Source organism: Buteo buteo, chromosome 27, assembly GCF_964188355.1.
Source record: "Buteo buteo chromosome 27, bButBut1.hap1.1, whole genome shotgun sequence".
NCBI classification, from domain to species: Eukaryota; Metazoa; Chordata; class Aves; order Accipitriformes; family Accipitridae; genus Buteo; species Buteo buteo.
This window is the reverse complement of record NC_134197.1, coordinates 6632594-6660171: the sequence shown is the minus strand read 5'-3', so window position 1 is coordinate 6660171 and position 27578 is coordinate 6632594. Positions and strand designations below refer to the sequence as shown.

Here is a 27578-nt window from a genome sequence, read left to right as displayed (position 1 = left end):
ACATACGACTGTGAAGTTGTGCAAATAGTGAACAAAATGCTTGCTACTAATGGAAAAAAAGTGTGTTTGTATATGTATAGTATAGCTCTACTGAGTATTGAAGGTTTATATTCAAAATGTTTTTATGACAAGAATTTAATGTAGAAGAATATGTTTTAGTCAGATTTATATTTAATTATGAACAGGATTATTAAAAGCTGAGCACTGAAGGAGCTTTATTTTGTATTATACATGTATGAATGACAATATAGGAGAAAATTTTATCAAGTTAGGAAGACTCTAGATGTAACCTGATTATCAGAGATGCTACCTTTGCTGGTGTATATAAGGCACTTCCAATGAAATAATGAAGCTGCCATAGCAGTGGGGAAAAATCATTACAATGTATTGATGTGGAGATGCAGAAAACATTGATTTTTTTCATCCAAATATGTTAAGATAAATGACTTTGCTTAGAAGAACTACATAGTACTATCGTCACTGTATTCTAGCATGTCTTCCACAATTAACTTTTTTTAAAACTTAATATAATCTAGCATGGTGATGAGTTTTCGTCTCAAATGTAATCTACTGTTTACATCAGTACTTGATCAAAACTGAAATCACCTGTAACTATATTGCTCATCTCAAAGAACTTCACAGAAGCAAAATGTAATGCTTCATTCTGTCTTCTAAGGATTGGCCAAGACAGTCTTTCCCAGGACAGACATAATTGGGCCTTTTGTCAAAAATGCCTGTGCACATTTATGTACATTCACATCTGCCTTCAGATTTAAATGCAAGTTGCATGAGATCTCCTTACATTTAGCAGGCCTATTTTGTTTGCCAGAACAAAGTGTTGTGGCTTTAAAAAAAAGTCACATCCTGCAAAAGAGTATAAAAATTGCTTATGAAAACGACAGAAGCCTCAGTTTTTAGAAAGGAAGAACTTAGGTAATAGGGAGTGTGATTAGCTATTATCAGATTTGCACTTCGTGCACCGTCCATCCCACCTCCAGAAACCACTGGGCTTTCAAGATTTTAAGATGCATGTTGGTTGCTTTTTTCATTTGAAGATTAATTATACTAAGAAAACAAATGTTAGCACCACATACTTGAAAACAATAGTTTTTAGTTTCTACTAGAAAATAATTGGGTTTTAAATCTGATTGATTTTTGGCACAGTTTACTGCTGAACTTGTTCAGAAGAAGCTATAAAGTTCCTAGAGATCAGTATGCAAGATCATTAAAACATCACTTGCTGCATCTCTGAAGTTAACAAACTAATTTCACCTCTGTGCTCATTGACTTAAGCACCAGAACTCTGCAGAATAAGATGCTTTGTCTTATTTTCAAATGTCATATATGAATTAATTAGCACATGAATGGATTTTAAAGGATTTTTAAACATAGACACTTACACAATGACTGAAGTTACTCAGTAATAAAGGAAACAGTGAAAACAACGATTCCACTCATATTTCTCATGAAATATTTCGAGCTTCCTAGTGGAAGCTTTGGCCACAAAAGACTTGACCCATAAACAGAAAGGCCACAAGACGATTGCTGAATTTGAAATAGATAGCTAGATATTCCTGCAACTGAAACAGGAACTGCAGGGTGGAGTTTGCAGCAACTGCTGATTATTTGCAAGTGACTGCTAATCACAGTCTAAGGAAAAATGTCATTTAGTCACATCTTCCCTGTAGAACACCAAATATATCTTCTCTCAAGAAAGATGCAAGCATTGCCATGCCTTCTCTGTATAAAACGAGTTGCTAAACACCACTTAGCAAGAAACCTCACACCATTGTGCTACATCACACATAGCCCTTTTTCTTCATTATTTTCACTTCTGGAATTAGCCACAATTACTCATATCCTATTGACTGCCAATGTACATTAATCACACCTTGAAAGACGGCTATTTCAGACAACACAGAACTGAAGGAATGGATAATTCTCTTGGCAATGCAATTCTGTGAAGTAAGACACACCTTCTGAGATTACAGATATATTAGGTTTGTGTAATCTTGACACTTGCCATGAATAAATAACTTATTTGAAGTTACAGGAATACACTTTCCCAATTGTAGTAGTTGCTTATTTTGGTTTTATAGGAGTAAACTCCTTTCCCCTCCTCCTCCCTTCCAATATAGGAATATGGGTTTTGATCATGGCTATGGTAGAAGCCCTTTCATCACCACTGTAGATAACAAATCAAGAAAGTGTCTTTGCTCAGAAGCTTATAATAATAATAAACAGACAGTAATAGCAAATGCCTGCTCATACATACTATGAAAGAGTTTGTTTCTACATGATCGTATTCAGCAATATCCTGATATCACAGTGAAATCTAGAAAAGATCAAATTACTATAGTATGAAGAAAACCGTATTTACTCAACCTGAAACAACCTATTGCATGTTCAAAACCAAATTACAAATCTAAACTACCTGATGAATTTCCTGCTGTTGATATTTTGGTCCAGGCTTATGAACTGTGCCTGAAATGACTAAATTTAAACATACTACTTTAAATAAAAAATACTCTCCCGGATGAAAAAAATGGCACACTTCTTCCTAACACTTTTTTTTTTTAACAGTAACTATGTACAAAGTAATACTTACAGAAATGCCATACAGCTTTCATGTATTTATATATACAACATGCTTTCTGCAGCCCATCATCTTGCAATAACTCATCACCATGGCTTACCATGAACCAAAAAGACCTCTGCTTTATGTAGTTTCCTTTAAAATTAAAGGGCATGATCATCAGCAAACAAAACCTTTTCTGGAGTGTAGGGGAAAGGGGAAATGAGAGTAAGAATTTTGATACAACTTCTTCACTTAACTTTTCTCTCTGGTCTCTCACAGATTGTTCAATTTAAGGAAAGGATTCCATATGCCTTTCTAAAATGCTGGACTGATGACAACTATGAGATTTTAAAACCTGTTTATCACAGATGCTTACAATCTTTGCTATAATAGTCTATATCAAGTCTCCAGACGAGAAAAGTCTAGCATTAGGAGAAGCACAAGGGCGGGGGGCGGGAATCAAAGAATCCCTGAAACCGTTAACTGCTTTGAAAATACCTTAACACAAAAATGTCTTGAAAGCACAGAGTAATATTGAATATCTAGAAACAAAACAAATCCAAACAGCACAAACTAGCACCAGTCTGAACCTGATGTGACTGAAAGCAAGAGTCTTCCCTCATGAGAAAAACAGTTATCTGAGACCATTTTAATATGTTAAAGAGGTGCTGTAACTTTGCATTCTTTTAACAGTTTTAGGAGATACATTAAATACCAACTGTGCAGGCACAACACATCCACATCTAGAAAAAAGCAAAGTCAGTCAGTCTAAAGATAAAGCTTGATTAATTTAAGAAAAGCATTACATGATGTGAGAGCATGTGACAGGGAATTTGAATCAATGAGTCAAGCGATTCCAGATTCTGTGCAAGACTTTGACATAATACGGGCAAGATGCAAAAAAAGTCACCCCTCCCTTCCCCTTTCAGCTCCACAGAGAATCAGAACACTAGCATTCAGAACAGTCAATCCACAAATTCCAAAGACAACATACACTATAAAATATTAATATATTAAAAAAAAGAAAAAAACGGAATTCTTAAAACATGGTTTTCTTCAATATTGTTTCTACCAAATGAAAAATACGCAGGTTCATCTTATATTCCCCTAATGTAATCTGACATTTATATTATTAATTGAAAATGGCTTATCTGGCATAAAAAAATCCATTCTACTAAACTTGCAAATAGGCAATCTTTAAAAAAAAAAGTAGACCACAAAGTTTTAACAAGAAAATGCTTTTAGCATTTCAGACTAAGTATCTGTGTTTTAAACAAAACTCACTGGCTGTACAGTGCAGGCTCTAATCTTTTTTCCAGCCATCAAGTTATGTTAGAAGCTAACTGAATTTTTTCCCGTGTAAGGATTTTGCTGTATTCTCTCAGCTGTTGACTAGACTGCAAAAGGGAAAAGGTTGTCTGGATAATTTTAAACGGTTAGGATTGTCACATAAAAAACGTGTTAAAAAGTGGTTTACCGTAAGTAAAAGCATGTCAAGTTCAACGCTGATTATCATTTAATTCCATTTGAACTTGTTTCTGCATAAGTAGGAAAAACAAGTGAGTGTATGAAGAAGGCAGGTTTGAATTTTAATAGCTATTCATGAAGGTGAATCAATGAATTAATTTGATTTTGATTGAAAACAACAAAGATAAGGGTTTGATTTTAACGGACAGTAACCTTCCCTTCTACTCCAAAAGTCTTAGCTTACCCATTCAGACCATCAGACAAATATTTAAAACTTTCATCATAGAAGAGCATAGGGCCAAATTCATTATTTAATTCAATAGATTGAATTATATCTTTGCAATAGAAGTTTACACTTACATTACCAATTATATCTATAGCAGCCCATCAGTACATAGTTAGACCTAGCTATTCCTCCTTCAGAGACTGTTTACATTAAGAAATTATTATGATCTTCACATTCTGTTTAATAATTATGTCACCAATAAACCATTTCCACCTTGGAATTGCACTTTTATCTTTTTTATGTTAAATCTGCAACCACATATGATAGGGAACAAGTCATTTTTAAGACATGCATACAGACCATCTTTTCTGTATACTCTTAAGCTCTGCTGTCAGGGAGGTACATTGCAGTACACGGCCTGTGCTGCGTTTTAAGAGAGACACACTGGATTTGAAAATCTTAACACCCTCCATTCACATTCATAATTTAGGTGTCCTTTCTTCAAGAGTATTGTCCAAATTATTTATTCCACATTGACATATGATACACCAAACTTTTAGCCCTTGCTTTTGGCTTCCTTTTAGACTTCCATTCCATCATACAGCAGCACGACACAGCCAGGAGCTAAGAATAAACAGTTGCATACTGAGACAGCCACCCAAGATGACAACAAAAGAGCAATGCCTTCTCAGGACTTCAGACAGTGCAGGATCAGCTCATTACTTTCAACTGAGTCTCTTACATGCTACTTTAGTTATTTTATATCTGTCCAGTGAATTCCACTACAAAATTTAAAGATGATTGGCTGAGTCTCACAAAGCAACCTGTGCGTTTAGAATGGCTTTTGAAGTTGTGTGACTGTGGTGATAAAACCATATTCAAGTTTCCAACTTCTTTTCTCAAATTGTTCAAACAGTCTGCTACAGGTATATACAGAAGTCTTTAAGTTCTAAATTAACAAACTACTGAACTGTTCATTATCAAAAAGTAAAACCTAACTTTTTAAATATGCCTACTCTAAATAAATATTTAATGCAGCAGGGTAAGCCTTTCCAAAGCAGCAGCTTTGCTTACAAGTCCCAGCTCACTTGACCTACAAGCAGAAACACTGAAATGGCTTAAAACCTTTTCAAATTGCATGGAATGTGTTTTCTGGAAGGACTTTAGGAAAACTGTGAAAAAAAGACATACTAGAGAAACAGGAAAATTATTGGAATATTGTTGAATTATCCTTAGAAATCGGTGTTAAGGCTCTGTTTACAGAAAGAGCTCAGTGGTAGAATTGCCTAATAGTGGTGGAAATAGATTTGTTTTCTGCCTCAGCAGCAGAAACATCTCCTTTCCCAGGCATTGTCTCACTAGAAACGGTAATATAATGGCAAATAAGATTTTCTTCCATTCATTCTCTCTTCATTCAGAACTACAGAAGAGAAATAGCGTTTATCTGACTATAAGAAACCTTTTAACTCTTGTGTTCCAGTACTTCGTTATAAGTGAAGCGCACAGAGCAAATTGAGAGAGAAATCAAGGAAAGAGCTTACTTAAACGATGTGATGATACTCCAAACATCCATCTGATGTTTGAGTAGCAAGACAGGAAGAAGATACAGACAGATAGTGACACCTGTGGGAACTTCATTTATAAACTTGCTTGGCTTTCAAATACATACAGTCAGAAGAATTACTTCTGATATTAAAAGCTTACTACTCTTAGAACAGTGAGAGACGCGACGTTATTTTCTTACTCTAACGTAAAGATGCCTGACGATAGATGACACGGTTGAAGTGTCATGCGATCAGAAGGGCAAACTTGCTGGCGGAGGTTTGAGGGGGCTGAAGGGGACATCAGATCACGCAGAACCCAACTGCATGCTCAGCCCATTACAAGGCGTCCACAAGGATCCATGGAAAACTATCCCTTGCTAGATTTGTGCTCTTCTTGACTCTCACTGGTACTGAGTGAGACCTTTTAGGTCTTGGCCAGAAGATTTTTATTATAAGACCTGTAGGATCAGGACCGTTGGCCACTCCTAAGTCCAAACTAGACCATGACTTAATCTAAACAAATCTTTGTAAAGAAGATAATCATGTTTTAAATGAAGCATGGTAAACTTTTACCATTAAAACAAACAAACAAAAAAAAACCCTACAATTTTATTAAAAATGCCTTTAGAAAATCATGGAGCTACTGACTTGGATGCAAGAATAGCTATGAAAGATGGGACTTTCATAATAGAATAAGAAAAACTTGTCTATTCCAAAGGTAGCTAGAAAAAAAGAACCAGCCAATGAGGTACATGGAGGCTGCAAAGCCTACTCTGAATCCACAAAAAGGCCATGACCAACTTCAGTGAGCTTTGCATTATAGTTCAGTATAACAGTTCTGTAACCACCTAGTTATTTTACAAGCGGGTAAATATGAGTAACTCCCATTTATCATTCAGCATATATTGTAAAGGTAGGATAGAATGACAGTTTTTAAAAGCATGTAAGCATATTTAAGATTTTCTATTCTCTTTCATATAACCTCCCTGCTCCTTTTTAAGCAATGCACCTCTAAGTCTTTGGTATGTTCTCTGAACAGTTTTGACATGTTTCAAACTGTAAGATGGCAGGAGCAGAGCTTTGTCTTCCCATGTGTATATATGCTGTTTGCAAAAGCCTGGTTTACAGATGCAAATTATTAAGATGATGCTGAGAAATTTAATAAAACGTTGGTTGATGATCTTCTGTTTGATGCTCTGCAGAACTCTTGTGGGATTCAATTAGAAATAGGTAAATGCATTCAAAGACAGTCTGGTTCCTTAAGCAAGAGAGGTTCCTCTTCATGCTTGTACCCTCGTTATTTCAAGCAGCTTCTAAAAGTCAAAAGATTAATTTTCTGTTCTAATTACCTGTTGGATGTAACAGACAAGCACTTTGCAAGTATTTTTTTAATCTGTGTGGCTTTGATCTAATACCCAAGAACCATTTTATCTATGTTGTAGCTTATTAACATACATAAATATACACTAATCTTTCATGTGGTTCACCATATTGTACATAAACACAAAAGATATTTTAGAGGAGGACATTTCTGGTGAAATAATTCTAATTTCTCATTCATACTGTGGAAACAGCCATCGTCCCCCTTTTCTCTGCTCAAAAGTGGCTTTGGTTTTTTCCAAGTTTTTAAATCTATTCCATCAACACACAATAATTTGTATTTTATAAAAATCCTTATACCAGACTCCCATATTGTTTAAAAAAGCAGTAGCATTCTGTCAAGGACAGGGAAAAGTGCTGCTTTTTAGAATAAACATATTTTAAATATCCAAATCTGTGCCATTTTAGGCTTTTGAACAAATTAACATTAACAAAATAATACCAAGAGCAATAAAGAGGAAGTAACAAATCCACAAGAATCAGGCTTGCATTAATATGTTATACTGTATGCACTTCCAAGTTTCAAGCCCTGTCAAGAACAAAATTGCTTTTGAATGCCCATTTCTCTGCTCTATCTATATCAAAACATAGCAAATATCCTTTCAAGCTTACAACTTAATTTCTTGCCAAGTGGAATGCATTTTGTGAATTCAAACATGTAATGGGACTTTTTTTTTTTAACTGAAGTTCTACATATTTTGAGGTTTTATGCCAGATTTTCTATATTCAGCAATTTGGGCCTTTTCCAGCAATTTTCATTTATGATGCCTCTCTCTATGATGAGTTAGAAGTCATTAACATAGAACCAGAAAAAATCGCAATTGACAAAGGGCAGAAAACAGTGTTCTCACTGGACTGGAGCTGGGTGACACGTAGTCAAGCAGACCTAGCCTCTGCTCCTTACTTCAACAACTGCTCAAAGACCGTTACTCAACAAATTCAGCCCACAAGTGGGAATCCTGTGCTGAATATAAATTTTGTGAAGATATTTGCTGCTAAGTCATGGAACCAAGAATTTATACTGGAAACCTAACAAGAACCATCAAGGAAGGTCTCACCACTAAGAATGGGAACTGAGAGGAAACATCAAGTATGTGCTCCAAGAAGAGAAGGAAGAATTTCCCCTCTTAATAGCAAAGAAAGTATGGTTGCATTTCACCACCAACCTGCCCATCACTTTAATACCCTGGCTATATTAATAAAAGTAAGGAATTAACTGAATATATACAGATTAAGGCAAATACATGGAATTAGCATGAAACTCTTCCTGGTTAATATGTAATGAAGAATGCACAATTCCTTTAAACAAAAGTAAGAAATACACCACATATTGCTTATACCAAACACAGTTGGAGACGTGAGCCTTTCGCCTGGGAAAACCATCTTCAAAGTAGCAACTGTTTTCCCAGCTGTGAATACTCTTTCCTGGGAAATCTATTCCTACCATTACAAAAATAATTTTCAAAGGAATGTAAAATTATTCAGCCTAATCTATGCGTATCCATATTTCAGACACTATTTTGTAACTTCTTAGACATGTCTGTTTACAAAAGGCCTACTATTCTCTATAAACACTATATGGTGTCACAATCTAATCTACCTCTTTTAAAAAATAAATAAATGTATGGTTAATTTAATGAAATAATTTAAAGAAACTCCATCAATATTCTGATGAAGAAGTGTTAGCAGGAAACAAATGTTTCAGTCCCATAAGCAGCTTCCCTCAAAGTTTGGGGGTTTTTTCCTTCTCTTTTTCCTAATTTGAGAAATATTGCATAGATGATAAGAAAGCAGACAAACCAAGTAAGATGTCACACAGTAAGTCATAAATGCCAAATGGGCTTATAGCTTCATAATTTTTTTTCAACTATCACAAGGCCATCATACAACAAAGCAATAAGAAGCCAATGGGCCAGCAAATTTGTCTCTTTGTGCAAGTAAAAAAAAAAAAAAAACACCACCAAATAAAACAAACACTCAACTGAAAGGCAGCCCAAAGAAAAGAGAAGTAGGCCCAACTTTTCAATTATAGACTGACCAAAACCAGCAGACTAAAAAGAGCGCACTAATATCCATACTGACATTTAACTTCGCCATTTTGAGAAATAGCTAGCACCTCTCCTTTACCACTAGAAAACTACTAACTGCTGATGTATCTTTACATCGGGGCAGGGGTGGGGGGGGGGAGACTGAGGGATGGAGGGAAGATGAAAGATGTCATCTTCATAACATGGACAAAAGTCTATTTGCATGTTAGAGATACTTTAAAAGCAGTCAAAAAAAACCAGTACAAGACAAGATTCTTATTTTAGGAGGTTATGCTAAATAAAATTACCTTTTTGGAATTTATTTTCCTTTTTTCAATATTTAAGATTGGTTTTCTACATATTTCTTAAACAAAAAGTAATAACCCCAGATAACACTAATGCATACAACAGAGTATTAAGCTAGTAAAGCAAAACTAAACAAATGCAGGAAGAGTTGACAGTGGAATTGCAATGCAAGCAGTTTCCAAAATACATTTTTAATATATCTAAGATACAGCTAATATTGGTAGCCTGGTAATCAGAAGAAAATCCTGCAACATCACGGTAAGTTGTAACTTCGTGGCATTTTTTAGGATGGGAAAATACAAAACAAGTTATTTTGATGGTTACGAGATAAGCTTCCTATTAATTAAAAAAATAAATTAATGGAACAATAAAGGATTACTGAGTTTGGTTGCAAATCATCCACAACTCATTATTTCAACAACAGGCTTTGGTATGAACTAGTGGGTTGTCAAATAAATAAATACACTTCAGCTTTACAGTATCTGCTTGATTGGTTTTGTAGCATGAATGTCTGGTTTGCATTCATTAAACATTCAAATTACTATCCCAGTTACCTGATTACAAGCAGCATTAGAGATCGTATCAAAGTAGCATTCCTAGCTATTCCCCTAAGCTCATGCCAAAACATTTATCTTCACAGCTTAAGCATAATTTTATGGGGTTTTCCACCACTACAAGCAAACAATGATTTTAAAGAATTGGGTTTTGTGGTTTGCTTTGCTGTAGTACTAGCTTAATAACTCCTTAGTGGTCTTTATGATAACCTCCAAAAAGCCAAACATAAAAACCTCTTCCCTACTAGTTTTGCCATTTTCCCTTTAGTAAACGGATCTTACTGTTTGGGCACCTGCACACTAGCCCTCTGATTAAAGAAACACCATGAGCTACTTGTTTATTTGCCATTGTTTGTACTATCTGTATGGAATCTCAAAAATTAAATTCCTTTCCCACTGATTTTGCCTTTATCTGGAGAAAATGTTGATTCCTCCTCCTCCTCCAACCATTTGCAATGCTGAAGATAACAAGGAACATACAAGGAAACACCCACTGACTGTATGAGCATTACCTAAAGTACCCTTCAACCATGAACAACAGGATTCAATTTATAAAGTTTGACTGCCTCTTAGTCATTGTAATTTTCCTTAAAGTTACAATGTTTACTAGACTAAATTGGGAAGGAACAGGAAATTAATATTAGTTTTTTATGGATTATGAATTTTGAGTCTTGCCTAATAGATGTTCAACTCTGGAATGATTTCTTACTCTTCTGTAGAAAGCCTGCAGCTCTGAAAACAGCACTGGAGAAACGAGATCTACCCTGAAATTACAAGGTTAAAAGATCCTTTGATACAGTAAGGTCATTCTGGGTAGAACTCAAATAGCCTTCATAAACAAAGCAACCACAACATGTTGTTCCCTACCTACAGTGTTGTAAGTGTCAGTACTGCTGTTTTGATAAGCTTTGTGGCACTAAGGCTGCTGAAATTTTGAAGGGTGAAGAAATCCACAAAGAGAAGCAAGACAGGCGTAATTGCAAGCAAGCACTTCTAACGCTTCTGTTATTTGTTAACAGTATTGTAAATATTTTTTTTCAGAGAACTGAAACAAAATAAATTTGTGTCAGACAAGGTTATTCAGAAAGTTTTTATTTAAGAAGCCAGTAGTTCAGACCACTAGTGTCTTTTCCTTATGCCTATGTTATGTGACAATTCAAAAGAATAAACTCAAACTATCAGAAGTATGTTTGTAAACTACAAAATCATTAAAACCCAAGTAAAACTAATGTCCAGGCCTTTAAAAAAAAATAATCCATGTTTAAAATTCAGGGTTTATTGCCAAGTAGCTAAATAAAACAGTAACATTATGAAAATCTGTCAGAAAAAACACAAGGCTGAATTAAGTTTAAAAACTTTTATTGCTCAGCTCCACTAGAAATGTGTGGTTCTAAGATAATTCATGAAAACATTTATATTGGTCTTAAATTGCTCATTGTTATTTAATGTAAACAGAAGAAACCAAGTAGATGAAAATCAATAAAACATCAAGATTACTCTGAAAGGTCAAGTTGTTCCAAGGAAAAATGCTTTAGACTTAGGCTGGTAAGAATTTTTGAAACAAATTTCATGAAGGAATGATCAATGTACACTAAATACAGTCACTTAAGGCACATTTCAACTTGCCTGCCTGCGGCTCTATAACAAAATCAATTAGAGATTTACGTTTTCCACTTCGGAGACTAAAATTGCTGTACTAGAACAGAAAAAGAAGTAAATCTCAGGGAAGTAAAGTGACTTAATGAACCAGTGAAACCTCTCTCCCACCAAAAGCAGGAAGTTATATAGCTATCTTTTGACTTCTTTCCATCACATAGGAGACTCCTTAGGAGAAACTGGAGTCTACCCATCCTTACTTTAAGAATGCCAAAAAAAATTTTCTTTAATTCAGTTACTGCATTAAAAGTCAATCACAGCTCATCAGAATCCAGTCATCATGATTCAGGAATTTCTGTACATCTATGAAGGTTCTAGCCTATTTTAAAGTAACAGAAATAAAATTTAAGTAAGGCTGTAGAATAAACACTCTCAGCAGTTGCCTTAATTTTTGTTCCAAATTTCTTCTTTAGAACTACCCAGACTAACTGAACACATCACTGAAGCCTCGGAGTTCCTCCTGTACACACAAAGCAATTTTACACTCCTTTCTACTACATTTTCTATGCTGACAAGGTTTGATGATGAAAAGCATTTTAAAGTGTAACTGCCATTGTGACTTAACCAAGTATTTTACACAAAGCTGGGAGTACACATGCTGAATAACAATCAAACTGGTAAACAGCTAACTTTCATTAACCATTTCTGAAGTAAAATTTTTTAAGATCTGCCTCACATTTTTCATTCTCAGCAGCCATTTCAAACAAAAAATGTGGTCCACTAACTTACACTTTCCTACTATCAACAGTTACAGTTTAGAAAGCTGATGCCAAAAAATGGCTTGTCATAGACCTTATATGGTATTCCCTAAAACTAACACTATATACATGTATAAGCCACTCACTGACACCAACTTTAATAATTCTAAGAACTGTTGTGCCTAGTGGCATTCCCTAATAGTATTAAGGATTCTTCTTTCCATTTAATATTTGCTCTTTCTTTCAGAGTCCTACAGTCTGCATGGCCAACAAAAAATAACTTGGGGGTTCTAAAAACTTATCACTTGACATCAGATGGTCCAAAAAGGCCCTGCTTGCTATGGGTTTGAAGCCCACTTGGGAATTTTTCTGCTTTTACATTAAATTATACAGATGTCACAGGCAATAAAATTTTAATTTTGACATTTCAATTTCACAGTTTCATCCTGGAAAATTATTTTCACTCGAATTGAATTATAGCACTGTGAATATAAAGTCTATAATACACATGCTACAATAGAAAAGAGAAGCTTTCCCTCTTATTAAGCCATGAATACCAGATTTTCCATTTTTGTTTTGATACAGGCAAAGATGCAATCTTTCCCTTCTTTAGTTATGAACGTTTCTGCTGAGTTCAAAACTGCAGAAATTTACAGACCTCTGAATAGCTACTGCCAATAGGTTGGCTTTTCTTATATTATGCTTCACAAACTCTAAATGTAATAGCTAGAGACACTTATGCATGCAAAAGCTCTCAAAAAATATTCTTACCAATGAACTTAAATAAAGTCTAATAACAAAATAAGAAGTACTACTTTTTAATTATATGATCTCCACTGAGCTATACACCTCATGATAAATGAAATAGCAAGCAGCTTTCACATCTATTTTATGTTAGGCCAGGAAACATAAGAGGTTTTAAGACCATGGCTTAACATCACCTCGAGAATTCCTGAGGAAAAAACCTTTTCCTTTTCTTTTCCACTTCTCAACAGTATCAAACTGCTTCATATTTCTTTGGTCCACCTTCTACAGTAACCACCCAGAACAGCAGAATTGAATCACCCTGTTTATGTATCACTTCCATGACAAAAACCCTACAGCTCATTATTGTTAATTTCATTCTCATAAAATTAATTCATAAAATGTTCAGTAATACAAAGAGACTGCTGACACCTTCTGGCCACTTGACATTCTGTCCAAAAATCAAGAGCATTTCCAAGAAAACATTTCATGTTTTTCCAACCACTCAGGATCACATGAAGACTTAAGCTATGCCTGTATTGCCATATGACAGTTGCTTAAAGCCATTTGGTTTGCCTTTCACTCATATTCTCTCACCCATTCTCTGTCTTTCACAGAAGCATCCAAAACAAACAGAGATCATGTACTCTGCTACAATCATATCCAGATTTGGCTTAATTTATCTTCTCCTTTTAACTTTCACTCTAGGTACATCGCATCCAAGGAATCATCGTAACTGAATCAAATTGTACATTCAGATTCAGTACTGAATCTCTAAACCCCATCACATCATGGGTATCAATATATCCACATTTTATTGAATTAAACAGTCAAAACTAGGAGAACCTACCTGCAGATTTTGTTTCTTTTTCTTTGGTTCGGTATCCGATTCCAGCTCTCCCTTTTGGGCAACACGTTGCTTTAGCTTTTTTCTTTTTTCTGCCTTCTTTTCTTTTTTTTCCACATTCATTTTCGGCATTCTAAAACAGAACTATTCTGTAATAAAAACCACCAAACTGCAGTTAAAATCTTTTTTTATATTTAATGTCAGTCTCATATACAGACAGCATTATACTATAATTATACCGGTACGACAATTGTTTGTGACTACTTAACTATGAAATGTATGTCTGCACTGAATCTTGATCCATTTTGGAGAATTTTCATCATGCTTCCTTTAGCAATACATTATAGTTAAGCTACTGTAAAACTAGAAAGTCATTCTCCTGTAGTGATCCCCCATAACTGATGCTGTGCTTTCTGCAGGTTATAACGCACCACATTGAACTGTTTGATCAATTGTCTACCTCAACTAACACCAATTAGACCTCTCTCTTCTCAAAAGACATTAAAGCAACTCTCAGTTATCTCATTAATATACATATGTGTGCATGCTCACAAGCAAAAAGTAAACCTACTTGATTACTAAACAGGTAGTTTTAAACCATCAGTTCTGTTTAAACTGCAAGTTTTCCTGTTTTCATATAGATTAATGTGGAAAAACCATGCTTAAAGAATTATATCTCATGAGTTTTACCTTTCATTTTACACTGACATAAGGGCAAAGGCAAAGAGGAGTTGGAGAAAGCCTGGTTCTGAAACCAGGTCTAGTTGTAAGTGTGTATTATTTCTCCAAGAGAAAAATCTGATTTCAGTGGCTTTCAACAGCTGCCCCAACACAGTCACTTTCTGCATAACAGCACAAGCGCAACAGTTGACCCAATCACAAATACTTAGCTTGAAACACGCTCTGAAAGATAAAACGACCCACAAACCCACTTTGGTAGGCACCCCTACAGCTGAACCCGCGCAACCGATGGAGCCACCTGTGCCGCCTGACAGAGCAACAGGGACCCAAGCGCTCGACACCTCTGCTGCAGTGGCACCTCGTTAGCCGTACCTCTGCCAGGCCCAGACCCGACCAGGCCCTGGGTGGGCAGGCAGCGCCTCAGCCAGCGGGCAGCACTTGGAAGGCACCTACTCGCTGGCTTCCCAACACAAGACCTCTGGGTTTGCTTTTCTTTTTATTGAAGAGCGAGTTAAAACTTCGTGACTAGAAAGCTTATGAATTTGAGTCGTATGTTCTCAAGAGCAGCCACCAGAGCATCTTTCAGGGGAAAAGCAACGTTACTGTCCCGTCTCCAGCACTACCCACCAGCTCCTCCGCAGCGCAGGCCCGGCACCGAGCTCCCACCCTCTGTGGGGGTCGGGGCAGGCGGCTGGGGGACGAGAGAGGGAAGCTGCGCCGGGGGAGGGGAAGCAAGCCCCTGAGTCACCGCCGCCGCGCCACCCCGACTCTCCCGCAGCCCCCAACCGGGCAAGGAGACCCCGGGGCTCCCGCCGCCGCCCCCCCGAGGCTGCTGCCGGGCGCCCAACGGCGGCCCCATGGGGTGGGAGCACAGAGGACGCGACCGCCACTCACCCCCTGCCCGCACGCACCTCTCAGACCTTCCGCCTCTGCACATTTAACTGAGCCCCACGCTTGGCGCCGGAGCCCGCCCCCTCCCTCTCACTGGCTACAAGGAGAGAACGGAGGCGTTTGGTTGGTCCTCGGGATGCCAATCAGGCGGGCGACCAATAGGAAGTCACGCTCGGACTTCAAACGCCCACCAGGTACACGCGTGCTGAGGAGTGCTCGGCCGGCTTTTGGAGGCGCGCTTGACGTCACCATTGTGCGCCGAGAGCCGCCACGGAAGACGACGTCCCCGCCTCCCGCGTAGGGGCGGGGCCGCAGAACGTGCCCCGCCTCCCGTTGCCTGGGTGATCCCCGCCAGGCTCGGAACCGCCCCCAGGGCCTGACAGGGACCCCCCAGCTTCTGACTGACTGGGATCCTCCTGCACCCTGACAGGGATCCCACCAGGTTCTGACAGGGACCCCCCAGCTTCTGACTGACCGGGATCCTCCTGCACCCTGACAGGGATCCACCCATGGCCTGACAGGGATTCCAGCAGGTTCTCACTGGGATCCTCCTGCACCCTGACAGGGATCCACCCATGGCCTGACAGGGATTCCATCAGGTTCTCACTGGGATCCTCCTGCACCCCGGCAGGGATCCCACCAGGCTCTGACAGGGATTCCAGCGGGTTCTGACTGGGATCCTCCTGCACCCTGACAGGGATCCCACCAGGTTGTGACAGGGACCCCCCCAGCTTCTGACTGGGACTCCCCATGTTCTGACAGGGATCACGCTGACAGGGACCCCCCAGGGCCTGGCAGCACCCACCCCTGCTCTGTCCATGAAGGACACCGGGTGGAAGGCCAGCCCCGGTGCTCCCCACACAGGCAGGATGCTACTGGCCACGGCAGGCTGACATGTTGCCCCGTGGGTGCCGTGCCAGCTGCTAACGCAGTGAGATGTGGCTCTCTGGAGAATGATGGTGATTCCTTTTAACCGGCAGATCCTAAAGGCTCCGTGTCTGAGACAGTGTTATCTGCTGTCCTGATTGGGGTGAGGGAATGCACTGGGAAGAGACAAACGCTGCAGTTTGAAGGGACGAGAAAACCATCTCCTAGCACGAGGTTTCCAGGGAACAAATTGGTTTCCGTGTTTTCATTTTCTATAAATACCATGTGCACAAACATTTCCATTTCCCTTGGTAATTTAAGGGCAGGAATATTTACCACAAACACACACATAGATGGAGCATTATTTTTTTTTGTGACAACCTGAAACAGGGGTTTTGTTTCCATTTGCTTTGATCCCAGTAGCAGCTGAGCTGCTGGCTGTGGTAGCAGATGCTGGTGGCAACGACCCCCTGTACCGCTATACGCACCGACTGCTTCCTTCTCCTGCCCAAAGCAGGGTCACACCTTCTGCCATCGCTCTCCTTCCACCTCCTCCCCACACTGTGGGGTGCCAATCCCGTCGCCCACCCATCCCTGCTGGGCTGGGCAGAGCCTCTCGGCTCTGGTCCGTGTCCTCACGCCAGTCAGCACTTGCTGTTGCTCTCCACTGGAAAACCCTTCCCAGACCATCAGTGGGGTTTACAGAATCATTCGGGGACATGTGGCCGGTTATGTATTATACAGAAAGATTATAAAAGTCCTAGTACTGTAGCAATGTGCTAGGGCTGAGTTATGGCATTAGAGCACACAGGATAATCAGTAGGTGGTGGCATCTAAAATTAGAGTTGTAATTTAAGCTTTTTCTTTCAATGTGGATAGGGAAAGCATGTTTTTCCGATGTTTAGACTTCCTAAAATAATGATTGTTTTATTACATATCCTATTGTGACATCCTGTGGTTAAATACAGTATTACAGATACTGTCAAATCACAATTTTGATCACGATTGCATAAGGTTAGACTATGTGGAATCAGCAGCAGTAACTCATACCTACATTACATATTCAGTTTGGCCAACTACAGCCTTCCATATAGCTTTGATCTTCCCCCAGAACTTCTCCTGGAGAAGAAATCACATTGGGCCAAACATGAATATGGGATAGCACGGGTATTTTGTTCCGCGTTGGCCAGAAATCACATTCTCTCTGCCCTTTCTGATGAAAAGCCTGCATCTCAATATGGCAATTGTTTACATGCTATCCCTGCGAAGGACCATAAATCCACATTTCCTCTTTAGGCAGCATTTGTACTCTACCTCTTCAAAGAGAAACAAGAGGCACACAACAGTCTGCGCAACTGCAGTACACCTCAAGGTTGTATAAAGCATATGCATTACCTGCACTTATGCTCACATCTTTTATAGTATTATCAAATATTATTTTTCCCAGGTCAAGGAACACAACATTCTCTTCTATGCAAACTGCTCATCCTCCCACCTCAGCAGAACAGCATTGGGCACTCATAGCTGCAGGTGATTCAAGGGACTGCAATTACCCTTCAGTTAGTCCTAAGCCAACACTCCAGCCCACCAGCCCCAGCGTGCAGAGGAACGGCTCCAATGACACATGAAATTGAGGTCTTGACCCCCTGACATCATCAGTAAGCCTTGGCATTTTTCTCACAATTAGCTGGATGAGAGGTCTACTTAGATCCCAGCTGGGGAATTAGCATTGTTCATTAACAGCACATTTCCATTTCATCAACCTACAGTATTTCAAGCCTCAAGCTAAGCAGCTGGATATTCATGCAGTTTTAAAGAGCCAAGATAGCTGATCAGGATAATAGATGGAGCATATCTGTTATGTCTTCACTTGTTTACTTCACTTGTTTAAGCTTTTCAGGAAGACAGCAAGAACAGCCTCCCTAGACAATGCTCTATTTTGGCCTCATTCTCATTACATGAAACACAACAGTTGATGTTACTTTCTCTGGCTTCCTTTTCCCCTCCTCCCACAAAAAAATAACCATGCAAATCCAGGTTTCAGTCTAAGGGGCAATAAATTATGAAGAATTATACTGTGCATGCCTCCGTGAGCACTAGCCTTCAGTGAATTGCTTAGGGAGGGCCTAGAAAAAATAGGTATGGCCTTATAAATCAAGTACTTCCAATAACATTCAGAAACCAAGAGGCAGCTTATATAAAACTCACTTCATGTTGATGTATGTTGTTTGTCAAGCAAAATGCTGCACTGTGTGCCAGCTCACTTCCGACAGGATTGAGACATATAACAGTAGTTTGTATTTCAGACTTTCATCTTAGGAGATTCATAGTTCAGACTTAGCATGACCTAAGCAAAGCCAGCTGTGTTTCATAGTAATTTTACTCTTCTTACCTCCAGTCCCTAGTTTCCTCCACCAAGTATTTTTCAAAGTATTAAAAGTTTTATTCCAAGTACAGGAACAAATAAAGTTGGCTTCGAAAGGGCAACAGTTTATTGAATGCATACAACATTATGATACAAAAATAAGTTAATTGCATAGAAAATTTTAACAAGCTATAGACAAGATTAACTTTAAAGTAGACAAAAGGTTTGATCCAGATGTGAAGAGCCTCTACTATCTGCATCTGAAAGACATAAGAATGCACTGTAAGAGTTACACAACTAAAACTTTGTCACAAGAAGATACAACATAGCAGGGAAGGCCTTGGGCCATTTATATTAATTCAGATGCTTGCTATGCTTTCCTCAGCATTCTGATGACACACCATTTTTCCCAGAACTTGGCCAAGACTCACACTGAGCAGGTGGGAGACCAACCTGCTGTTACAACAACTTGATGTCCTAATGCTTGTGTCTATATAGCTATTTTAATCACTACAGTACGGAGAAGTAAAGATTTACTTGTGCTGTCAGAACCCCTCTGCAGCATTCCCAACACCAATTAAAGGTCAACTACAAACTCTAGAGCAGTTAGGTATGACAGTGGCACTCCTACACTGTGTTGACACAAGACTATTTTTAAACAATGTTTGTCTTTTCTCCTTCTGCAGCTTATACCTGTTGTGCTGAAGACTCCCATTAGATGGCACTCCAATTGCTCCCATTGACTTGAAGGCAGTTTGAGAGGCTCTCATCAGAGCTGCATATCTACAAAGAAATACAACCAGGCTCAGTACCTCTTATGCATACTGCCAGTAGTTTCACTCTTCCATCCGGTTTAATTATCTGCATCTGTCACACAAGTCTTACAGTCCTATTGCACAGAACAATGAAGGTACATCTGCCTGCAAGAGACAGATTTTTATTAAAACTACATTTAAACTTGGCTTGGCAGGGTATTGATTGTTCTTGGTTACTTCAAGGCACTGGGCAGAACTTCAGGATTCTAGTATTTAGATCCAGACCCCAAAGGGTACTTGAGTTGGCCAGTGCCAATTCTTAATTAGGTGAGGCTGACACAGGTAAGCTTGAAAGAATTTTAGGAAAGCATTTGACAAGCTTTTATCTTAGCTCACAGACCTTCAGAAATTAAGCCCGAGACACAAAAGATGAAATATTGGCTATTTTATTGACACGACCAGTAGTTTACACAATTCCCTATTTGTCTGAGCTCCCCACCAACCCCCAATACTAGCTCTGAAATTGCAGCTTGAGCTCAAAGTATCACAGATAGATCTTACCCTGCCTTGGAGGTGGGGTGGCTGCTCCCTTTACAGTCATGATCCAGAGGATGCCGATGTTTTATGCAGAAGTTGCCACCGCACTGTTCACAAACTACCTTCATCATCTCTTTCCTTTTGCAGCCTGGCTTTAAGCACTTGTTTGTGAAGATCTAAATAACAGAGGACATGAAGTTGGCAATGCTTGCTTTCTGTGATCAGCTTCCCAAGTAATGACAAAGCTGAAGCACGAATGCTCAAGTGCCCTTAGAATTAAGATGAAGCAGAGCAAGCTTCTACACATTCTGTCGTCAGGAGACCTAACTTCACAAGCAGTAGGCAGGCAGTTTAGACTTCAGCAGCCGTTTCCTTACCCTCTGCTTCTGCTGTGCTGGATTGTATTTGCAGTCCTGATCCATGTGGGCTCCAACCACAATATCTGGTATTTCCCCCTTCTGTACTGGGATAGGCGCATTACAGAGCGGACACACTGGAACCTGCACATTCTAGGAACATACAACACCAATTAGAAGTCCAACTCAATTATTTTTCTGTCCTTCCCCTTCTCTTACCCAAGGGTGATAGCAGTGTATTCTCAAGTGGTTTATGTTCTACTCATTTACTAGTGTTTTTAAATATATACTTCACAAAGGTAACTGCAAATCATTATCCAAAAAGGACTCAGACATGCTTTGCCAAATCAATTTGTAGCAACATATTTGGTAAGCTGACTTTAAATATGCTTCTAGGCTTTCAGGAATTACAGCCTTTGAACACTTCAAAGCCCAGAGATCAAAGTTAGGCCCGACTTATTCTATTTATTTCTTCTGTAGGTTCACATTTGCTGCCCTTCAACTTAAAGGGCTGGGACTACAGAAAGTTTTAGGCCACGATATATTACTTAAAATATAAAGCACTCCTCTCTGGGAAGATGTGGTGTAAGTGAAAGAAACTAGAATCTAGCAGTACTGACCTCTGAAATGTTATGTTTCTATATATTTGAAATTCAGCTGTATCATTAACTTGCATCTTGTGGTTCTCCCATCTGTTTCTATTGAAACCACAGGTCAAGTTTCAGAGCTGCCTTTACCCATGACTTAGCAATTCTGCACTGTGAATTACTGACTCACATATAGGAACTTACTTTCTTGTAGGCAGAGCTACACTTGTGGTCATCGTAACGGATGTGATCTTTACAGAAGACTTCCCCGCACGCATCGCATTTCAGAGGAAGGAAGTCTGGGAGAATAATAAAAAGAAAAAACAGATTCTCAGAGAGCAGAGCTAAGAGCTGTAAGAGTACTCACAAAAGACTACAAATAAATTCTAAAGCAAGTAATTTTTGCCTAGTCACAGTCCAACTACCTCTAGAGAAAGTACATCATTTTTCACAAACATTAAAACTAAAAAACTAAGAGTGATAAGTTTTCCCTCTTTTTATCCACAGCATTAGACTAACACAAGCCATAAACACCCCGGCAGCTCCTCGGGTGCAGGCGCTTTAGTGAGGCATCAGCCAAGAGCTAGGAGTTGAGTACAAACCCAAAGCCCAGACTCGGAAGTCTTTTTATTCTTTAAAAAGCATCCCTTAACAGTTTAACAACGCACAAAACCAAAACACACCGGGCTCAACTATTACTCTTTTACTAGACCTACGTGTGTGGGGGGGGGGGGAATTACAGAAGCAGCACTAGTGCCTGCTACTAACCAGAGCACGCCGTACAGACTCGGGGTACGGGATTTGGACCCCCCAGTACACAAACCACCCACCCCTTACGAATGCCACCCGCACGGCTGCTGCCCGGGGCCGGGAGAAGCCAGCCCCCCCCAACCCGGAGAGCCGGTCGCCGCTCTACGGCTCCCTCCGGGCAGCGCAAGAGCCCTCCACCGCGCCCCGAGGCCGCTCCTTACCCAGCTGCTTGCAGGTGCGCTCCGAGCAGTGCTCGCCCAGCCCCGGGAGCTCCATGCCGGCCAAAGCAGCGCGACCCTCGCCCCGGGGACGCGGCGACGCCGCCGCCGCCTTTATGCGCCTCCCGCCGCCCCGGCCCGCGCCCACGTGCTGAGTCACGCTCCCGAGCCCGCCCCGGCCACCGCGGATGACGTCACGGCGGGCCCAGCCAATGGCGCCTCCCGCCCTCCGTCGCCGGCTGCTGCGTGTTCTAGGCGGGCGGCCAATCGGCGGCCGGGGAGGGGGGGGCGGGCTGAGTCATGCGCCGGGGGCGGGGCCGTGACGGGGCAGATCTGGGAGGAAGGGCGGGAGAGCGGGGTGGGAACGGGGATAGGAATGGGAATGGGGATAGGAATGGGATTGGGATAGGAATGGGGATGGGATGGGGATAGGAATGAGGACGGGGATGGGGACGGGGATGGGGACGGGAATGGGGACGGGAATGGGGATGGGATGGGAACAGGGATGGGGGAACAGGAATGGAAGGCAACAGGGCGTGGGGAAGGGCATGGAGGTGAGTTCACGGTGGGGGTGAGGGTGAGAGAGAGGGTGATGATGAAGACGAAGGCCTCTCCCGCTTCCCCAGGGAATCACATTCATGGGACACAAGCAGTCCCGCTGTTGTGAACACCCCGTTGTACAGGCGTGGGACGTGTGTCTCACATAAGGACACGGCGGGGAGTGCCCCTGAAAAGCCCACGTCGGACTGGTTTGCTCCTGAGGATACAGGAGTGTCTCAGCCGTTTGCCTCTTCCATTTTCATTTCATGTTTTCATCAGGGCTTAGGCTGCTACGCCATCCTTCTGGATTGCGGTGCTTCACCCATGTTACTTCCAAACTTTAAAACAAATCCAGAGAGCTGGGTGAGAGAGGGTGTCCTCGTCACAGCAGGCTGACGCTCAGGGCCCCACTGCAGGACTTCAGCATGTGCTGACGGGTTTGGGTGGACAAGCCACAGTGGACCACAACGGGTTTGAGTGGTCTGTGGTAACCGGTTTGGGTGGACAAGCCTCAGCTGCAGCTGTGGGTTCACACAAGTCAACTGAATAAAAAGTTTCGCAGTTGGTCTCTGGTTTTAAATGCTTATCTCACTTTAACAAGGCACCTTGAGATCAAGGTGTAGTTTAGAAATGTTGATCTTTGAATGTGTGTAACAATGCTGGCTTCGCACAGGAGGTGAGGAATATTGATTTAATGACATTTGTTACAGGATTGAGAAAAGACAAAATGTTGTTCTGTCTCTGCTCTCCCCAGAAAACACTTGACTTTCTCCTGCAGTACATGACTCAGATGCAGAGTGGAGCTATGAGATCGAAGAGGAGCTTTAGGAAGGCATGTGGTGACTAACTGCGAAGGCCAATTTGTGCTGTCAAACCCTGGGAATGGTATGTACCACTCATCCGTCTCCCACATCACCCGGCCACATGGTGTTCGCGTGACTCCTGCTGTGCGTGCCAGCTTACAGCTGGCCACACTGGTGTTCTGGTCTTCCCAACAGCACAATCCTGCTGGATTAAATGATACCGCGTCATCAGCCAGACACTCTTCCCAGGCCTTCCACACATATTAATTTTCCCTCCTGGACCCATAAAATTACCAAAGATCCTCATTTAAAGCCCTTCCTCCAAAGATCAACTGCGATGACAGAGCATTGCACTCTGCCACAGGTCTTTGGTTTGCAAAGGGCAAACTCTGATTTCATCTCCGCTGCGGCACTTGCTGCATGGGGTCTTCTCGGACAGCCATGCCACGTCTATGCTGAGAGCACCCAGAACCCACCCTGGGGACACCCTGGGGGTGTGACATAGCCCCACAAGGAGATACCAGCTCAGGTCTGGGAGCAGTGTGAAAGGCAGTGCTGTGTCAAGCAGACCAAATCCTGCCCCTCTGCCTGGCATGGCTATAGACACATGGACTTTGGAGACTGATATGAGAAGAGACCATCTGGGTCATGCAATTCAAGTCTCTGTTAAAATATAACTACTTTGTGTAATGCCCTTCGTAAACAAACCAAACCCAATGTTAAAAGCAGTTTATTCCCATCAGAAGGCTGTCCCACAACCCCACTGCTCTCAGGAAAAAAGGACAGCTTCAAGTTTCTAGTGTAAAAGTTTCCCTGGCCATCTGCCTTCAAAGCAGTGTTGTCCTTTGATTTACGTGGTTTCTTCTCACCATGTCTGTATAGCCAGCAGCTGAAGGAACCAGGCTGATGCTGCTCTGAATATATGTTAGAGCCATCATGATCCAGCTGTGTCCTAGAAGAGCATTCTGCAGTGGTGGTAGATGTTTCCATCAGACGTCACACTGTTCATCTGCTGATGGTCCCATCCTTGGGCTGTGGCTGCCCTTCTCATTGCCAGCAGAACCTGCCTCTTGAGTCACGTTTGATGCAGACCCTGGTGGTCTCAAGCCCAGGGAGAGCTTTAGCAGTCAGTGCTCCTTTTAGCACACAGAGATGCCTGGTACTTGACAGTACAGTCATGCAGCATCTTCCACCAGGTTCCTTTGGCCAATGGCATGTGATTAAAAGGATTGCCCTTGACAGAGCTGAGCCAGCTACCTGGTATCTGCCAGGGCAGTGCAGGGGCAGCCAGAGCATGGCACTCTCCCCCACTTTCCTTGTTCTTCTGAACTGGTTGGTTTTGACAGCTGGGGACAGGGGAGTGTTAAAAAGAAGGAGGAAACAGCAAAAAATAGCCAAATACAAACAGTAATGGAAAGCCCAGTTATACAAGGTACTTCAAGACTTTGCTCCATTATGCATCTATACATCAGGTTTGTTATACTATTTACACAACACTCAAGAACTTGGGAAGTGCAAAGAAAATCACATGCCCTGCTTGGCTCGCAGGCTGATTTTTTTTCATACAAAGCACCTACCCAGCACCCAAGAGGAGTAGGACCCCAGTGATCTCCCTTGGAAGGCTTGCCAAAAAGCAGCGGGGTGAGCTAGGCAGAGGGGGAGAAGCTGGTGTCTTCGCTGGCTGGCTGATGCTGCCCTGCAGACTGGAGAGCCGCTGCCAAAGGGATCATGTTTTATGGTGGGGAAAGGAGGAGTTTGCGTTTGGATAACAACAGAAGTGGCTCTGCGCAGATTAGATGCTCTTAAGGAAGACTGTAAATCCCAAGTCTGGAAACCCACATAGTACAGGCAGCCATCTTAATAGAAACGAGGATTAGAAATTAGCCGAGTTCTTTAGTGATATTTTTAGAAGGTTGCTCCTGACAGGTTAGGCTGCTGAGAACCGGAGGAAAGTGCCGAACCCCCTATTACTCGGGAAAGGATCACACAGTGCAGCAGTGATTAGAGGCTGGCTAGCTTAGCGACAAGGGGGATAGGTGGGTTAGAACTGATTCGGGAGGAATTAGCAAGGGAAATTGCTTGAGAAGCAGAATTTGATTAGAGGCAGCCAACATGGATTTATGAAAGGAAAGCTACGTGTAACTAACTTGCCGGAGTCTGGGGGAGGTACCGTTCCTTGGCAGCCTGCAGTGTGTTGGTTTTATATAACCCGATCTGCAAAGGGAAGGCCTGGCGTCTGCCACCAGAGTGGTGGGATGGATGGGTGTCACCTCCCTCCCTTGTCTCTGCCTGGTCTCGCTGCCTCCTCTTTCCGCCTCCATCCCTTTTACTCCTTTTCTAGTTTTTTAGGAGAGGAGGGCTATTGTTTTTTCCTTTGTCCTGTGGTTCTGCTCTTTGTCCTTCCCCTCTTCTCCCACAGAACCTGGATTGCCTCTTGGTGGCTCTGCGGGAGGTTAAACACCACCATCCACCCCACCTCACCAGCATGGTCTGCCTTAGGACGCACACTGCATCCTAAAGGGGGAATAAAACACCTCTGAAGAGGATCACAGCCTTCCTCAGCTTCACGGATGTTTGCTCCTTCAAACAGGTCCCCCAAGAGTCATTATTTTGGAGAAGGCCAGAATTGCTCTGCGGAACACAGAAAATCTTCTGACAGCCTCAGACTTGCACACCACTGTCCTCCAGTATGGCCAGTCCAGCCTGGCGGAGGCCAAGCATGGAGGAGCAATGGCCAAGGGAGTCTTGACCCAGCTGAAGGGACTGTCATGCTGCCCAGAAGAGATAGAGAAGGTCTTCAAAGGCCTTCCCTGTCCCCTCTGTCATGGCAGCTCTAATTGCATGGCTGGAAAAAGTCCTTGCTGCTTTCTAATGCCATGGCTGACACAATGGAAGACCCAAATGGGACAACCGAAGTGTGGCTTCATTTCCTCCTGTGCTGCCAGCCTGAGAGGGCAGAGGGTCATTCATGGGATGGCAGGGGGACGACTGTCCCGCATCGCTGCCAGCTATGGACACGGCATGGATGGGGAGCCAGGGATGTGGCTGGCTCCATCCTATCTCTCGGGGCAGGGTCTGTCCCCTTCCCACCAAGGTGTGTTATGACGGGCAGCACAGCACAGAGATGCCCGTGGCCGAGACAGCTGGGTCCATCCACCTTCTCCCTGCCTTGTGTGCCCCAAACTACTCCCAGCACCATCCAGAAGACATGGACGAGTCCCCTGTCCTCGGGGCCCCCAGGGCCACCCCATCGCCCACGGTCCTCCTGCACCAGCTGGGAGCATCCTGCTTTCTGCTCCAGCTGCAGAGCCACCGCTGCAGCATTAACATTCGGGTGACTCCAGCTCACATTTGCCTCATCCAGGTCTCTGAACTCCAATCCCATCGTCCTGCTTTTCGGCTCATAATTTTGTACCGGGCTCTTAAAACTGAATTTTATTTTTATTGCAATGACCCTGTAGTGCTGCCAGATCCCTCTGTGGAGGAGACGTGACATCTCCATTACATAGCTCAGATAAGTGTCTTAAAGAGACCACACACAAAGGAACCTAATGGTACCTATTTTTATTAGGTTTATTACAGGAGGGGAAGTAAAGCAGTCCGATCTCCCCACAGGATACTCCGTTAACAGCAGCAGACAGAGAGGAGAGATCTGTGGAGGCGGATCAGTTTTCCAAGAATATTAGCTACTGCTGCTCTAAAATTAGAGTCTAGGGAGAGCAGACAGGTTGACATAATTGAAAGGGCTGTCTTATGGGATGACATAGTTAAACGAGCCCATGATCAGCTTTAGAGTGACAGCTCAGCGACTTCTTCTAATCCCCAAAGGAGCACTGAGTTGCGAGGCTGTGATTTAACTAGTCCTGGATCTTATCTTGTGATGATGTCAATATTATTAGAACCCATTTCTAAAGAGATGCGTCCAAAATCACTGTACATGAACCGACTGGTTTTACAGGCATGATTCTCCTGCAGCTTCACCCTGCAAAGCCCGTAGTTGATACAAAGGCTCCTCTGCTGCACTTCTTACATACCTGATCCTGTCCCTGTGGGCTGGGCTACAGGGGCAGACCCAGAAACAGGATTAGGAACCTCATTTCAGGATGGAGCTGAAAAATGTCCTTGAGCTGCCCATTTTATTCAACATAATTTAATATCAAACACAAACTAACAAAGTTAGAGGTGAAATATAATAGCAGGA

The 27578-nt window shown here is 41.8% G+C and overlaps 2 protein-coding genes across 6 annotated transcripts in view; both read right to left on the bottom strand.

Moving 5' to 3' along the window:
- Positions 1 to 15856, bottom strand: part of CHLSN (cholesin) — a 132993-nt gene extending 117137 nt beyond the window's left edge. Inside the window, exons 1-2 of one of the 2 annotated variants that reach the window (XM_075058673.1) lie at positions 15620 to 15856; positions 14031 to 14176 (exon numbers count right to left, since the gene is read on the bottom strand). In XM_075058673.1, coding sequence (XP_074914774.1) covers positions 14031 to 14159 — 129 coding nt within the window. In that variant the 5' untranslated portion in view covers positions 14160 to 14176; positions 15620 to 15856. The remainder of the gene's footprint in view (positions 1 to 14030; positions 14177 to 15619) is intronic. The other variant, XM_075058672.1, reaches the window with a different exon arrangement.
- A 3079-nt stretch (positions 15857 to 18935) lies between these two features.
- On the bottom strand, positions 18936 to 22196 carry ZFAND2A (zinc finger AN1-type containing 2A). Of its 4 annotated transcripts, XM_075058632.1 has the most exons (6): positions 22038 to 22195; positions 21271 to 21365; positions 20501 to 20632; positions 20148 to 20299; positions 19525 to 19614; positions 18936 to 19091 (listed from the first exon to the last, which is right to left on the bottom strand). In XM_075058632.1, the coding sequence occupies exons 1-6, from the start codon at positions 22090 to 22092 to the stop codon at positions 19082 to 19084; spliced, it is 534 nt and encodes a 177-aa protein (XP_074914733.1). In that variant the 5' UTR covers positions 22093 to 22195; the 3' UTR covers positions 18936 to 19081. The 4 variants fall into 4 exon arrangements, with proteins under 4 accessions (XP_074914733.1, XP_074914732.1, XP_074914734.1 ...); XM_075058631.1 differs by lacking the exon at positions 18936 to 19091 and having other exon boundaries at positions 19153 to 19614; positions 22038 to 22196; XM_075058633.1 differs by lacking the exon at positions 18936 to 19091 and having other exon boundaries at positions 19553 to 19751; positions 22038 to 22196.
- Positions 22197 to 27578: the final 5382 nt, after the last annotated feature.